Source organism: Candidozyma duobushaemuli, assembly GCF_002926085.2.
Source record: "Candidozyma duobushaemuli strain B09383 chromosome Unknown B_B09383, whole genome shotgun sequence".
Taxonomy (NCBI): Eukaryota; Fungi; Ascomycota; class Pichiomycetes; order Serinales; family Metschnikowiaceae; genus Candidozyma; species Candidozyma duobushaemuli.
Genome location: NW_020289895.1, coordinates 382012 through 397795, shown reverse-complemented (window position 1 = coordinate 397795; position 15784 = coordinate 382012). Strand labels below are relative to the sequence as shown.

General features: G+C 46.1%; 6 protein-coding genes across 6 annotated transcripts; all 6 read left to right on the top strand. All coding sequences in view use genetic code 12, as the record gives it.

The window, feature by feature from the left end:
* Positions 1 to 516: 516 nt before the first annotated feature.
* CXQ87_001674 (uncharacterized protein) lies at positions 517 to 1437 on the top strand (the record flags this gene model as incomplete). Its single annotated transcript, XM_025480208.1, has 1 exon — positions 517 to 1437. The coding sequence occupies one exon, from the start codon at positions 517 to 519 to the stop codon at positions 1435 to 1437; it is 921 nt and encodes a 306-aa protein (XP_025334508.1).
* Positions 1438 to 5870: 4433 nt separating this feature from the next.
* On the top strand, positions 5871 to 6662 carry CXQ87_001673 (uncharacterized protein; the record flags this gene model as incomplete). Its single annotated transcript, XM_025480207.1, has 1 exon — positions 5871 to 6662. The coding sequence occupies one exon, from the start codon at positions 5871 to 5873 to the stop codon at positions 6660 to 6662; it is 792 nt and encodes a 263-aa protein (XP_025334507.1).
* A 2066-nt stretch (positions 6663 to 8728) lies between these two features.
* LTV1 (Ltv1p) lies at positions 8729 to 10039 on the top strand (the record flags this gene model as incomplete). Its single annotated transcript, XM_025480206.1, has 1 exon — positions 8729 to 10039. The coding sequence occupies one exon, from the start codon at positions 8729 to 8731 to the stop codon at positions 10037 to 10039; it is 1311 nt and encodes a 436-aa protein (XP_025334506.1).
* A 1251-nt stretch (positions 10040 to 11290) lies between these two features.
* On the top strand, positions 11291 to 12271 carry CKA1 (casein kinase 2 catalytic subunit; the record flags this gene model as incomplete). Its single annotated transcript, XM_025480205.1, has 1 exon — positions 11291 to 12271. One exon carries the CDS (start codon positions 11291 to 11293, stop codon positions 12269 to 12271), a length of 981 nt encoding a protein of 326 aa, XP_025334505.1.
* A 330-nt stretch (positions 12272 to 12601) lies between these two features.
* CPR6 (peptidylprolyl isomerase) lies at positions 12602 to 13696 on the top strand (the record flags this gene model as incomplete). Its single annotated transcript, XM_025480204.1, has 1 exon — positions 12602 to 13696. The coding sequence occupies one exon, from the start codon at positions 12602 to 12604 to the stop codon at positions 13694 to 13696; it is 1095 nt and encodes a 364-aa protein (XP_025334504.1).
* Positions 13697 to 14192: 496 nt separating this feature from the next.
* On the top strand, positions 14193 to 14966 carry CXQ87_001669 (uncharacterized protein; the record flags this gene model as incomplete). The annotated part of the gene is made up of 1 exon (XM_025480203.1): positions 14193 to 14966. The coding sequence occupies one exon, from the start codon at positions 14193 to 14195 to the stop codon at positions 14964 to 14966; it is 774 nt and encodes a 257-aa protein (XP_025334503.1).
* Between the last annotated feature and the right edge of the window lie 818 nt (positions 14967 to 15784).

Sequence of the window (15784 nt, the reverse complement as noted above, 5' to 3'; positions counted from 1 at the left end):
CAGAATCAATTTAGAGTGACATTTCAAGAAGTCGAAATGATTATTGTCTCACTGTGGGTATTCTCGCTTGCTAGAAGGGGTGCCTCACTTGCATTGAGGTGCGCAACGATAGGGTACCATGACGTCATAGTATACAGCAGCAGATAAGAACGCTTCTAGTGGGGCTTTTTAAGCTTTGAGAGCACTTAACAAATGCAATGGATTTTGTTTGACAATTGATCATGAGCTGAGAGAAAGTTGATTGAATGTGAAATTAAAACTGAACCCCAGAGTCTGGGACCTCGTTTGAACGAATAAGCAGACCTCGACATTCAGCACCATGTATACTATCGCCGTAATGGAACACCGAAGTCGGCTAAGCATCACCAAGCCCCGTTTTTAGCCGCATTTCAGTGGGTCCGATTTTCCTCTCGTAGACAATAGGACCCTTATTGGTCCCCATTGGCTAGGGAAGTACCTAAGGCTTGGCACTGGTATATATACCATCGACAATCCAAATAGCATCCCTCCATAAAAATGGAAGATAGGGAAAAAGATTTCCCCGATAACAAGAATAACCAGGAGCATGAGTTACACTCCCACGAGCCAGAGGTCGATCCAGATGTCGATCTTAAGACACTCGCAAAGATGCTATTTCTATCGCTATTCGTGTTACAGGCTATGCTTCTCCTGGCTCCAATATACTTGCTGGAGGTGGAAAATTATCCTGACTTCATGAACTTCTTTATTCCTTTCCTAGTTCCACTCTTCAATTCCGCTTCGCAGGGCGGCTATTACCTTGGATTCAAGCCCACCATGATCTTTGGATTTAGCTGTATGGCATTGTGGTCCATATTGGCCTGGGTTTGCGAGCTAGTTGATCTGACATTTTTGCGCAAATGGACCATAGTCACAGTCTGGTTGTGGCTGTTCGTTTTCATAGGGGCTATCCACATGACGTTTTACTATTTCAAGAAGTTGGGGGTGAAGAAGTTGATAGCCATCTGTGTTTTGGGCGCAATCTTCTCCTTTTACTCCAACATTTTTATTTTCAAAAACAGCAGCTACAATGTGTTATTGACTGTGTACTTTGTGTACTGCCTTCTGATGGCGGGTTTGTTCTATTTGAAAGTTCCTAACACACCTCGTTTGAGTGGAGAAACCAGGTATACGACAATGTGGCCACGGATTGCTGGTTTTGTTCTTAACATTCTCCTCAGTTTCACTATGCTCAATGTTCTTGCCCTCTCGAGCTTGAATGTTGCTGTTATGGCATTTGTGGTTTATCTAGGTTTGATCTTTTATCCCATTTTAGGCTTGATTGATTTTGGACATACGAAATGGTTCAGGTCTGACATCATTGAAAGAGGACGCAGAGTTACCAGAGAGGTTCATGAGATTTATTTCCCGTTTCTCGCCCACAGTGGGGTGTGGAAAGATTGGGTGCAACACTCATAATTTCAATTTATGCAAAAACTTCAACTTTTAACTGAATACTTTTCATCATTTCTTGCCATATTTCCTCTCGTAGACAATAGGACCCTTTTTGGTCCCTATTGGCCATGGGAAGGTGCGTTCTTAAGACTTGGCTGGTATATATATTATCGACAAACCAAAATAGCTTTATTCATAAAAATGGAGGATAGAGAAAAAGAATCCCCCGATCATGATGAACCCGCAGGCTTGATTTAGACCTTCCCAAGGCCAAGGTCGATTTGATAAAACTTGCAACGACACTACTTCTTTCGCTGTTTGTGATCCAGGAGTTTTGGCCCAGGCGCTTTGGCTATGCTTTGAGTATTTTCCCCAAAAAACAATATGCTTATCGGGCCATCCTATGGTTTATGGGAATGTGCGGATTCTTCCAGGCTGCCTTCTACGGCGGCTATTACCTTGGATTCAGACCTACCATGATATTTGGATTTATCAGTAGCATGGTCAATATTGGCAGCACATACACTCGACCTGTTGTTTTGGCGCAAATTTGTCTGGGTCACAACGGGGCTGTAGTTGTTTGTAGCTATTGGAACGTTCACATGGAATTGTACTATTTCAAGTGCTTGCAACATTTCAAGTATGTACTAATAACGTGGGGCGTAGGTTTCTCGTTAAGGATCAGTGAAAAATCTAAGCTAAGTGTCCCTGCTAGTTTGATAACTAGGTCATGCTTTGGGTACCGCCTTTAAATGGCTGCTTAAGTCTACCTGAAGGTTTCTAACACACTTGAGCGCAAAAATTGGTTTTAATGCAAGAGAAAAAAACAGTGTGGCCAAATATTGCAGGTTTGGCTTTTCTTAGTTAATCGCTATGAATGAGCACCTATCTCTTCAACCCGTAAGAGATAATCATTTCATGGATAGCCTATTTCCTTGCTCAAAGTGCTTGCTTCTTAATGATTCTCTGGTCAGACCAACATTTGGAAATTTGAGTACTGAGACTAAAGTGTGGCGAAGAAGTTCGTGAGATTGGTTCTTGAGAGTGGACTTGGAATTCGTAAAAAATAATAAATATGACGTTTCACCAAGGTTATGTGCCCCTAACCCTCCTTTAAATGATCATGAGACAAGAAACTACCAGAGACAATGAGTGCGTACTTAAGGCTTGGCACTGGTATATATATCAAGTCGACAATCCAAAGTAATGAAAATCAATTTCTATAAAAATGGAGGATACAGAAAAAGATTTCCCCCATTACAAAAATCTTCTGGATAACGATGGCGACAGCAAACCTGGTATTAGCCATCCTGAGCGCGAGGTAAATTTAAAGACACTTGCAGCGACGCTTGTCCTTTCTTTATTCGTTTTCCAGGGATTGTTCCTTATGTTTCCTTTAGCCGGCAAATTGAAAAACAGTGGTTTTGATGTTGAAGACACATGGCTCGTGACCTTTTATGGCCCCATACCAGCCGCTTTGTATGGTGGCTATTTCCTTGGATTCAAGCCCACCATGGTCTTTGGATTTCTCGGTATGGCAGTGTGGTCAATTTTGGTAGGATTCAGCGAGTCACTCGATCTGACATTTTTGCGCAAAATTGCCATGGTGACAGTGGGAATGTGGTTGTTTGTGACTATTGGACGCATTTACATGATATTCTACTTTTTCAAGAGCGTGAAGGATTGGAAGTTGGTAGTGATCTGTGTCTTGGGCTTCATTGTTTCGTTATTTTCCAATTCCTTCATTTTTTCAACAATCCCCTTCAAGTCGCGTCTTTCTATGTACTTTGCTTACTGCCTTTTGATGGCTGCTCTAGTGTACTTTAAGGTACCCAACACACCTCGATTGAGCGCAAACATTGGTTTCAATTCAAGAGGGAGAACATTGTGGCCAAATGTTGCAGGTTTTAGTTTCTCCGTTTTACTCAATTTCGTCATGATGCACCTTAATGGTCTCTCGAATTTTCAATTAGGTGTGTGCATTTTTGTGCACAGTGGCCTCCAAGGTCTATGTGCGTTCTCGTTGATTCGGTTGGGACATCTCAAGTTTTGGGCTACTGGAATAGCTGATCAAACGCGCAGATATACAGAAGAACTAAGAGAAATTTATTCTCCCGTTGTTGCGCCATTTTGAGATTGACACTTTGGGACACCTATGTATGACAATGAATATGATGATTTTACGAACAGAATTGGAAGATTATTTAGATGGTGAGATTTTCGTTAGAACCTAGGGTAGGCGTAGTCAAGACTAGGCACCTGTGGGAGTGTTTGGTCTGTCAATTGCTCATTTTGCACAACTCCCATTGGATTTCGCTTTATCATTTTACGTTGTATAGTGCCTTGATGACTGTAAAGGTGTACTTCAAGAATCCTGACACCATTGACCCCAATAGCAGCAGTTTTGATTTTGCTTTTGGTGTCCTTACAATTTGTGCTGGCCACCTTGCAACGTTCCAACATGTCATTTTATTGATTGGTTACCTGCCCCGGCCAAACAGATATTCTTTTGATCAATCCAAACATACCATTATTTTAGAGTCAGAGAAAACATTGGATTAATGTTGAACGAGAGAATGACCCCTCTTCCTGAGTAAACATACTGCTCGAACAGAAAGATGAAAGGTGTCTTTTTCTTATGTGCTAAGTTGAATGCCACTGTAGACCGGCCACAAGTTATAATCCCACAATGCCTCCAAGATAATTTTCAGTGACAAAGCCTGTCTGTTGTTGAAAGATCATATCTGCGAATTTTGTTCACCACAATTTATTCTTCTCTTCAGTAAACTAGCCCTTGTGGTGCATTTTGTTCTTCGTTTGGACTACTGAGGGAACCATGAGGTAGAATGACCAAATAAAGTAAACCAAAATGATGCCACTTTCGATACTAAAAAGCCACCAAGCAACGTATTCTGCGGGAGATAAGCAAATTACCCAAATAGTTTGATAAGGTATGCAAGTTGAAGTATGTTTTCACCAGTGTGTACCGTGATGCATGATGTACGATTACTCCTCCAGAAAGTTTACAAGAAAGAAGTTTATTAACAATCCTCTAACAAGACGAGAATGCAAGTTTTTCTGAACCCTGGTGCCTTCATTTCCACTGTTTCTCGATGCTGATGTCACATTTTGAGGTTCCTAAGGAGACTCATTTTTGAACCCACTCACTTTCTACCTTTATTGCTGGAACGAAGCCCAGAGTCTCTTGCTCAGGAGCGGGCGAAACATAGATATATATCCTATATATCGTCCCATTTGCTCTTCACTGGCTGTTCGATATCTAGTGAAATCTTGCGTCACTATGGGGTAAGTGCTCCTGTTTTTAAAGAAAGAACTTCTGCATTGGTTTGTTTCTTTGGGAAACTGGTGGAACAGTGGGTACATGACCTGTCTGATCATTGTGAGGTTGAGTTGGCGTATGGTAGCCTGTTGAAGGCGGTATGGTGTCTTCTACTAAAACTCAGTGAGAGCTATGATGTGAAAGTCTTGCCTTACCTTACCCATATGATCACTTTCTATTGGGTGTGTTTTCCGCTTGCGTTGGTTCACATTTTTGCATATCGGTTTAAGGCTATCAGGATGGAAGGAAATTGTTGGTGCAGTTGTGGGATTCTCGATTCTATTTAATGCCTCGGTTGCCACTGATCTTCCCAGGAGCTGCATGTCGCTGCTTCTTGGACCTTACTTTTTGATAATGACGGAGCGTGTTTTATTACCGGGTCCAGGTCCCCAGACTAATGCAAATGATTCCAAAGTAAAGCTTCAGTTGACAGGTTTAGCAAGCCATTTGACGACATGCCTTACTTGGTATTATTGCAGACCGTTCTTTAGCTCTCAGGAGGGCTATCGCTTGTTTCTGGGTGTATGTATCTGTGTTGGGGTGTTGAGTGGAGGCTTGATTTTGGTTCTGGGTCTTTGGAGACGGGGATCCTCAGACGGCGAAAGTGACGAAACAGATGAGTCTTCAGGTAATGAATCTGAGGCCCAGGACTGGGAATATCGTAACTCAAGGGAGCTTCTTTATGTGCATGTTTATCAGACTGAAGAGGCAATTATCCACCCAACAGTGATTTTTTGAGCTCAAGGGGGATCAACCTAAGAGGACGAAGTTTTCGGGGAGTTTTCAATTTGTGGATCAGAGATGGCCAAGTACCTACCGATCGTGCGATAATCTACCGTCAAATGTATGAATGATTGAACAAACCCTGGTAGTGCAGATTTGGATATAATTGCCCTTTGGATCTACTTCCCCGCTTTTTTTCTTTGATACGTGAAAACTGCTTCTTTGATCCTTCCTACCTTTTTGCTTCATAAATATCAACCAAATACTCACTATAGCATTGGGGTTGCGAAGCCACTCAATGGCTGCATAAAGTGTCGCATCAGAAGTGCACACAGACCTGTCATAATTATAGTGCGGCGGCACGTCAAACTCTATCCATCCAATTTTTACTCGTATGGATATTGAAAACAATATAGAGCAGCAGGACTCTCCACGCCACAGGAAAGCGCTCGCTGTAGCTGCTGTTCTTTCGACTTTTGCGCTCTTTCTAGAACAGGATAAACAAGATGCCGGTCGAAATCACGAGCTCTCACATTTTGAGGCAACTATTTTTGGCTGGTTACATTTCATTGGCGCTTTTGCCTTCAGCTTTTCTTTGGGCTGGAAACTAGGAGCAGGTCGTTTGGTGACGCTAGGATTCGTCATAATGACGGCCTGGTGTGTTGTAAAGAAGATATCTGAGAATCTAGATTCCAAGGGATTGCAGATTTTAGCCTACATCACCAACAGCTTCTGGATATGCATTCCTTTGGGAATGATGGGTGTTACAGTTTTGCACTTCAAGAACCTTAGAAGAGAGTTTTTATGGATTTTTGGGGTCATAACGTGCTTTATCATCTTCTCACTGGGAGGTGTGATCGCCGTGATTGGTAAACAGAATTGGCTTCTTTACGTAATGATACCTTACTGCTTGGTGATGATCCCTGTTCTGTACCTTTTTGTTCCAAGCCCTCTTCCTTTGGAAACTGGTGTGAAGTTTTCAGATCTTTTACCCCAATTGGCTGGCCTGGTGGGGCACGTTTTGGCGTGTTTTATATGGCTACATAACAGAACTACGCCTGAATCGTTGGCGAAAAGGGCATTATTTTTAATTGCATGTCTCATTTTCGAAATTTTTAGTTTAGGATTAATGGTTCACGGTCCGCATGAAGAATTGAAAGAATACCAGCGCCATGTTGAATTTTGATCAAGTGATTGCAAGAAAGCAAAGTGCAAAGTATAGAGCCAGGCTTAGAAGAGCCCTTCCATCAAGTGGAGTTGGTGATTACTGTACGCCAAAGGGAGAAATTTATAGTTCTAATGGAGCCACTTCAGATTTTCGATTTAAAGTTTTAGCGCAGGCCTCATCAAATGGAGTCTACTTTGATCAACACAACACCTCTTGTTTACTTTTTCTGTTCATTTCGCTCTCTGCTTTTACGTAAAAATGAAACGTCAATTCCAATTTGACCATAGAAGCAACAGGAGGTGGTATCACAAAGCCTCATTCGCCGCGTGGTTGGACAAGTGCAAGATGTGCACAGAAACCTGTCACATTAAGACCGTGCGGCTTCTCCAATTCCACCCAGAACTCCCCTTCTTTTACAAATTCTTGCAAAATGAAGGACTTAGAAACCATCACTCCAAAAGCAGGCTTTAATATGCCCAATGCAAACAAAACCGCATTGGTTTGGACGTCCATTTTGTCGGTTTTTGTCATGCAAATCATGGCACAAGTGGATGTAGTGGACCTGAGAAAGAAGCAATTCTTTCTAGCAGACCTAGGGATGCTATGGGTTACATTATTTGGAGCTCAAACACTGGCTATTCCATTGGGCTATTTTGTGGGCTTCCGGACGGTTGTTATATCTGGATTCGTGCTTGTCTTACTCTCAAGTATTGAGGCTAAACTATCGGTGTTGCTTGACTATAAAGCTCTTCAGAGTCTTGCTATGATTCACCATTGGTATTGTATCAGTGTTATCATGGGAGTGATGCACTTGAACTTGTTTTACTTTGGTGGGTCAAAAATGCGCTTGATATCGTTAAGTCTAGCACTGATCCTCCTTTTAGTACTCACGAATATCCTTATGATCGTATTCGTTCCCCCTTGGTTAGTTTCAAACATATATGCCTTTTACTGCTTTGCAATGATCGGCGTTGTATACAAGAACCTCCCCAATACTCCTCCCTTGAATGGAGAAATCACCTTGCCGAAAGTTTTGCCACATATAATCGGTTTTGCAGGACATATGATCACCTGTTTCGTTTGGTATCAGTATAACAGTGAATTCGAGGTTGCTTCAAACTCGTATGATGTTTTTCTGGGTACCTGCTTTGTGGTAGGAGTTGTTTCTTTGGGAATGATTCTGTATGGATACCCTAGTCACTGGAAACAGGGATATCATGAGTTAAAGCAAAAGCTGCTGGATCTTTCCAAAGCGTGGACTAATGGGGGTGCCATTGAAGGTTCTATTGAGATCAAGTGAGAAGGCTCTACCTGGAGTGGACTAATTCCCTGAATGTTTGATTACATACTATGAAATTAAATCTGATTTATCTTGAGTTTCGTACGTTTATATCAATGTAGGAGATAGGACTGAAAGCTTTTTCGTGAAATCTGTCGAGCAAGTGAGTGAATGTTAACGGCAATAGTTCTTCGGAAGAAATTGTGCAAATGAATAATATGGAGGCACTTTAAAGGAAGCTAGACATGCATAAACACCCATGACAAATGTTGAAAAAGTTACTAGTATCCTCAACGTAATCAGACATACTCACCACTTACTGATTCCTTCTTTTGCTGATGTTGCTCAATAGGAGAAAGCGTTCAAGTGTCTTCAGAAAAGCCTAAATCTGACAAGTAACAGATAAAGCACCGCTTTTTTAGTGCTCACCTAATTTGGCCAATTTTGCAACACTCCATCACCCAAATCATCTTACTCGTCTCCAATCGTTACCAGTTCAATTCGATAAAACCAAACATTGCTGAAACGAAACATTCATCCATTTCAAAAAAATCATATTTGCACTGGAGCTCATCATTTACCCGCCATGTTATCCGCATACTAAGCATTTCAATGCACCGCCATATCAAGCCAGAAACACAAGATCATAAACCCCTGCAAATCAAATAAATTTCCATTCACCAAAATGCCCCATTTCCTTCATTTCGTAACCTTCTCCAAAATACCCTCCTGGCGGCTGCAAACGCTCTGTGCACACCGGCATCACCATGCGATGAGAAGAACCTCATTGATCTAAAACACCTACATGCCCCGCAAGAGATTCGACAAGAAAAACGCCCAGACCTTCTCGGTGGTGCACAGGTCCCACGAGGACCTGCTCTACTTCGACAACGACGCCTCCAAGCACGTGCTTGTCCCTGCTGCTCAAAGAGCCCAGGCTCAAGGAACCCTTTCCCAACTCAAGGCTAGGAAGTCAGGAAAACAAAGCTACAGCACACAGGAGCTCGAAGACACTTTGGGAAAAGACGCCGTTCAGGCGATGCGGGCCAACGAGGGTTTGGCGGCGCAGTACGGAATCTACTTTGACGATTCCCAGTACGATTACATGCAACACTTGAAGCCTATCGGAGGAGGAGGCGACAGCGTGTTCATAGAAGCCAAGAATAAGGAGAAGCCCAAGGAGCTGATCGAGGCGCTCATCAAGGACGTGCTTCCCTCGGAGACCAAGAGAAAGGTGGCGTTCGACGATGAGGAGAACATCCCAGAGGAGCTTCGAGGATTCCAGCCCCACATGGACCCCAGGCTTCGAGAGGTGTTGGAGGCGCTTGAGGACGAGGCTTACGTGGCCGAAGGCGGCGAGGGCGAGGTGGAGGATGCGGATTTTCTAGATTTGTTGCAGTCTGGCGAAGTGGCCGATGAGGAGGACTTTTACGATGAATACGACGGCGACGACTGGGACCTCGACGAGTTTGAGGACTACGAGGGCGAGTATGACGAGGAGGAGGTGGTGGGGGAGCTCGAGAACCCGTACAACGAAGGCGAGGCGCCCGAGGACGTCGAGGTTGCAGTTCCAGCGGTCAGCACTGGCTGGGAGAAGGATTTCATGAAGTTCAAGAAGGAAACCAAGAACGCCGTGAACGAGTGGGATTCCGACAACGAGTTCGAGGAGGAAGAGGAGGAGGACGTGGTTGGAGAACTTCCCCAGATCGGTTCCGGCAAGAAGAAGCTGAAGAACAAGATGAGAAAGAAAATGGGCGCCATGACCGACACGTCGTCGTTTTCGATGTCGTCGTCGGCGCTTTTCCGTACCGAGGGCTTGACGCTCCTTGACGACCGCTACGAGCAGTTGAACCGCAAGTTCGAGGAGGAGGACCCGTACATGGAGGAGCACCAGGCGTTTGACATGGCCAACGAGAGGCCGGACTTTGAGGATATGCTTGACGATTTCTTGGACAACTACGAGTTGGACCGCGGAGGACGTAAGCTTGTGAAGAAGGACCAGGAACACGAGACATTGAAGGCAGCAGCCGACTCGGTTTCCAAGGGTAAGCTCGCTGCCAGGCGCAAGCGTGAGAAGAACTCCATGGACAAGCTCGGGGTGCCTTTGGGAACATGAAGATCTAGGCCTTTCATTGAAGGACTCATAAAGCGGTTTGCTTAGACTGAATTAAAGGAATCATGAAGCCATTTGCCGGTTTTATGAACTGAGGGTCTCAGGAGACTGCCTGGCTCAATGGCTCTTTTCTTTTTATTGGCAATGCCAGAATGAACTGGTAACAACCACCTTTGTGAACCCGTGGTCGGACCACAACATCATAATGGCCCCCTTTGTGGTATCCCACCATGATCACGGTAAAGAAGGGCCTTCAAAATTTCCCGGTCTGGAAGTCCCACCTTTATCACATCCCGATCGGCGAAACCAGATCATCCCAGGTTCAATCCCACCATTGACCTTTAGACGACTTTGTCGACCCCCATTGTATCACCATGATCCCCATTGTGCAACCACACCCAAGCAACCACACCGAAGCAACCACCAAGGCTGCTCAACGCTCTTGGCAAACGCACTCCGGAGTAATTTTCAAATCAAGAAATACGGAGTGGTTATGCTCCCGGGTATGGTGCACCATGGCGGCTGTATGCTGAACAGGTAGCCTGGCTGCAAAGAGCTTAAGCCGCTTTGGCATGGCAGGAGCCGCTTGACAGGGTGGCTGGAGTGTGATTGAGCAGGGGAAGTTTTGAGTTCCATTTTCTTGATTTCTCACGTTTCCTGATTTTTCACTTTTCCTGATTTTGCACTTTTCAACAATAGATGAAGTGTCCGACCGGGGCCGGTCTACAGGGATTCCGAGGGCGGTCTACACTCGATTTGCCTTGTTTCAGGAATTGTTAAAGAGCCAGTTGCTAGGGTGCCGCATCTGGGCTTATCCATTTGGACCCTTGATCTGTGGAATTTGAAACCACATCAAGAAAATCACCAAAATCACTACATCCGCCGGTCCGAACCCCCCACCCCAAAAACAAACTATATAAAACCCCAAAACCAGCCCCTAAATGCATCACACACAATTTTCTGCAAAACGTCTAGTTAGCCCTGGTGCCATATCACCATGGGAGGCACCGGAGTTCGGTCGTGCGCCGCACAAAAGCCTCGCTTATCCCCGAGCATAAAACATCCCATTCTAAACTTCAATACTACTACTCCGCATCTCCATTTGGGCCCCTACATCCCAAGTGAACACGTAGCGCCCTTCCCAAAATATCACGCCGGCTTTTCTCCCATATAGCCCGCCCGCTCGTCTGGTGCCTCCTTCTTGTCGTTTTTCTCAGCTACATATTGCGCCAACCGCCTTCCAATAAATCCCCAATGTCTGTGCTGTCTGTGTCTCGTGTTTACACGGACGCGTTGGCCACCAAACCCCAGGCGTTCTGGGACTATGAGAGCACGAACGTGAAATGGAACTCTCAGGAGAAGTACGAGGTGGTCAAGCGTTTAGGCCGGGGCAAGTACCTGGAGGTGTTTTTGGGTGTCGACATCACCACGGGCGACAAGCTCGTGATCAAGGTGTTGAAGCCCGTCAAGCGCAAGAAGATCAAGCGGGAGATTCTGATTCTCAAGAATTTGGTGGGCGGGCCCAACATCATCAACATCTTGGACATGGTGCGCGAGCCCCAGCTGAAGACCCCTGCCTTGGTGTTTGAGTACGTCGACAACACCGACTTCCGTACTTTGTACCCGACCTTCACCGACCACGACAACCGCTTCTACATGTTCGAGCTCTTGCGTGCGTTGGACTACTGCCACTCCATGGGCATAATACACCGTGACGTGAAGCCGCAGAACGTGATGATTGACCACGGCGCCAAGCAGTTGCGCCTTATCGACTGGGGGTTGGCCGAGTACTACCACCCGGGCACAGAGTACAACGTGCGTGTCGCGTCGCGTTACTTCAAGGGCCCCGAGTTGCTCGTGGACTTCCGCTTGTACGACTACTCCCTCGACATGTGGTCCTTTGGCTGCATGCTCGCGTCCATGGTCTTCAAGAAAGACCCCTTCTTCCACGGCAAGTCCAACACTGACCAATTGGTGCAGATTGTGCGTGTGCTTGGTCTGGACGACCTTCACAGCTACCTCCAGAAGTACAACTTGACGCTTAGCGAGGAGTACGAGGACTTGGGCTACTACAACCGCCGCCCTTGGAAGCGGTTTATCAACGAAAATAACCAGCACTTGGTGAGCGAGGAGTTCCTAGACTTCATCGACAAGCTCTTGCGCTACGACCACCAGGAGAGGCTCACAGCCAAGGAGGCCATGGAGCACCCATGGTTTGATCCCGTCAGGCACTGAACAAAGGAGGATGGCTGAATATTAGAGATGAATGACAACGAGCTGTACAATAATGCTGAACTCAATCGTCGTTGCACGAGATTGATGCCCGATACACATGCCGGAGACCATGCTGATGTATGGTCGATGCTGACACGACTCGATGGAGGCAACTTCGTGGGGCCCTCTACAGTTCCATTGTCGTCACGTTAGATAGAAGCCTGCGGCAGGCGCCCCGGGTGTATTTTTAATAGAAGCGTAGAAGCGCTAGAAGGTTCGACGCGCAGGTGCAGGCGCCCATAAAAGGTGGAGCAGATCCACCTTGAGCATCTCACCGTCAACACCTCACTAATGTCCAAGGTTTTTTTCGACTTAACTGCCAACGGCGTTCCCAAAGGACGCGTTGTTTTCCAACTTTTCGATGATGTCGTTCCCAAAACGGCTGAAAACTTCCGTGTCCTTACTACTGGAGAAAAGGGTGAATCGGCCCTGGGCCATAAGCTTTCCTACAAAGGTCTGAGTTTCCACAGAGTTATCAAGAACTTTATGTGCCAGGGTGGCGATTTCACTGCTGGTAACGGAACCGGTGGCGAATCCATTTATGGCGAGAAGTTCGAGGATGAAAACTTCCAATTGCAGCATGACAGGCCTTTCCTTCTTTCCATGGCCAATGCTGGCCCAGGCACCAATGGATCCCAATTCTTCATCACCACGACGGCCACGCCGCATTTGAACGGAAAACACGTTGTTTTCGGTGAGGTGATCCAGGGCAAGTCTGTTGTGAGACAGTTGGAGCGTTGTGAGAAGGGTGAGAACGACAAGCCCGTGGAGGACTGGGTGATTGCCGATTGCGGGGAGCTTCCTAAAGACTACGTTCCTGAAACGCAGACAGTGGCTGACGACGGCACTGGCGACATTTACGAGGCCGTTTTGGCCGACGATGACAAGGTGGATGTGAAGAAGCCCGAGACTGTGTTTGAGGCTGCTCGTTTCCTCAAGGATTTGGGCACCAAGTTGCTCAAGGAGGGCCGTGTGGACAAGGCGTACGAGAAGTACATCAAGGGCACCGAGTACCTTGCAGACTTCTTCCCTGAAGACATGAGCCAGGAGCAGATTGACGAGAAGAACCTGTTGAGCGTGTCGTTGTTCCTCAATGCCTCTTTGGCTGCCACCAAGGACAAAAAGGGCAAGAACGCCGTCAAGGCTGCAGAGCAGGCATTGCAGTTTGACGGAATCACCGACGCTCTTCTGGCCAAGGCATGGTACCGTAAGGGCCAGGGCTACCTTTTGGCTAAGGACGAGGACAACGCCAAGGACGCGTTTGAGGCTGCCCTCCACTTGCTGCCTGGCGACGCTGCTATCGTCAAGGGCTTGAACGACGTCAAGGCGTTGGCCAAGGCTCGTAACGAGAAGCAGAAGAAGGCCATGTCGAAGTTTTTCGCCTGAGTCTAGCATATCTACAACGGGCTAGATTTTGGATCTGCCTTGGTCCTGTCAATATACGAATCTGCATCGAGCGGTGTCGTGGTGTAGCCCTTCGGCTGGGGTCGGGATCAGGAGAGGCCCTCTCAAACTATGCCCTGGCTATTTTTGTTTTTGACAGCTTTGTTCGATTTCTTCTAGAATTGTCCCGCATTCCCCGTTTGGTAAGTGCTCCTTCGGCTCAAGAGCTTTTTTGGTAAGGCTTTCGTTTATCTGCATTGTGCAGCTTTCTGCATCACGAAGATAAAAACATGTTAGTGGTTGGTGGAAAAATACCCCACCAAAAGCCACGGAATTGGCTCCGAGGCCGAAGATTAACTTCCGTCTTCTCTTCGCCTATTCATGCTCTAGGCCTCCGGAGGAATAGCCTGATGCGGCTATATGCCCGAACGGGGTCTTTGTCACACAAGAATAAAAACATGCCGTTGTCCTCCTCAATTGCCTCAATCTGAATATCATCATGTCTTTGGCAATCATCACCGGAGGCGCTCAAGGAATTGGCCGTGCTGCTGCTGTCAGATTAAGCAGGGACGGCTTCAACGTGGGAATCATTGATCTTCCAGACAAGAAGAGTGAGGCTGAGAAAACCATATCGCTTGTGCAACAGAACGGCGGTAAAGCCGGCTTCTTTCCTGCCGATGTGAGCAAAAAGCCTGAATTTGAAGCTGCAACCGAAGCAGCCATTTCCGGTTTGGGCCAATTGGACGTTATGGTGAACAACGCCGGTGTCAGCATTATGGCGCCTCTCGAGCTCCAGGAAGAGGAGGATATGCAGAAAATGTTGGACGTGAACATCAAGGGCTGTTTGTGGGGTATGCAGATTGCTGCTGCTGAATTCAAGAAGAAGCAGCACAAGGGCCGGATTGTCAATGCTGCTTCGTCGTTGGCACACCAGGGTATGGCCACTGTTGGTGTCTACGCCATGACCAAGGCAGCAGTGAAGAGCTTGACGCAGACAGCCGCCAAGGAGCTTGCTGAATTCGGCATTTTGGTGAACTGCTACTGTCCCGGACCAATCAGAACGGACTTGTTCGAGGGTATTGTCGACAGATCGGAGAAGTTGAAGATTGCCAAGGCGGACGAGGTGGTGGAGTTGCAGCGCAATGGCATGGCCTTGAAGGAGTTTGGTACTACGGAGGAGATTGGCGATTTGATTTCGTTTTTGGCCAGTCCAAGAAGACAGTGGGTCACGGGCCAGAGCTACACCGCCGACGGTGGGTTGAACTTCACCTGAGCTATCTAGTACACAAAAGTTGATGACCTGAGCTATCTAGTTATACAAAAGTTGATGAAGTTGATGTGGTTGTAGGATTCCAGGTGACCTATGGGAATTTCAGGAAGCGTATTCAATGAAAGAAGGCTGTAAGGCAGGTATGTCCAATGGGTCGATAAACAGGCGAGACGTTTGACCTGAGGGTCTCGTGAAATTGAGATACCTTAATGGAGAGTGTTTCTATAGAGATAGGTTTTTCACTCTAATAAGAGGTTTTTTATCGATCATTCAATTCACGTCGGAAATTTCTTTACAACAAAACCTGTATAGTTTCAAGACCCACATAACCCCTTAAGACATTTTCACCAGAAACCAGAAAGTCCCTAAGCCGCTGCTGTATTTTGAATACTCCAGATCAGTTTTTTTCTTTTTGTTAAAATCATCTGATTAAATGGAAAACCCTATTTAATTTTACATAGAGGAAAAAAACCATCTTTGTCCTCGTCCTTTCGGATCAGCCACAGCTAAAGAACGATCCAATTCTCGAACCGTAGGATACTGAAGTTGATCATAAGCTGTTTCGAACGATACGTTCTCCGAACCGTCTTGACAAAATGAGATATCAGTAAAAATGCAAACATTAACTTTCAGTTCGTACCACCCTTATTAGTTCTGCCCTACCGGCTCCAGCCTATGCATATTCCGTCAAAGCGCCACATCTGAGACATCCAATACTGCTCATTGTGACGACTTGGCTTGCATGAACCCCACTATTTCGTCACCACTGCTCCACGTTCATGACGTTTTCTTACAACCCTAACTTTAAGCCGTTTTGCTGA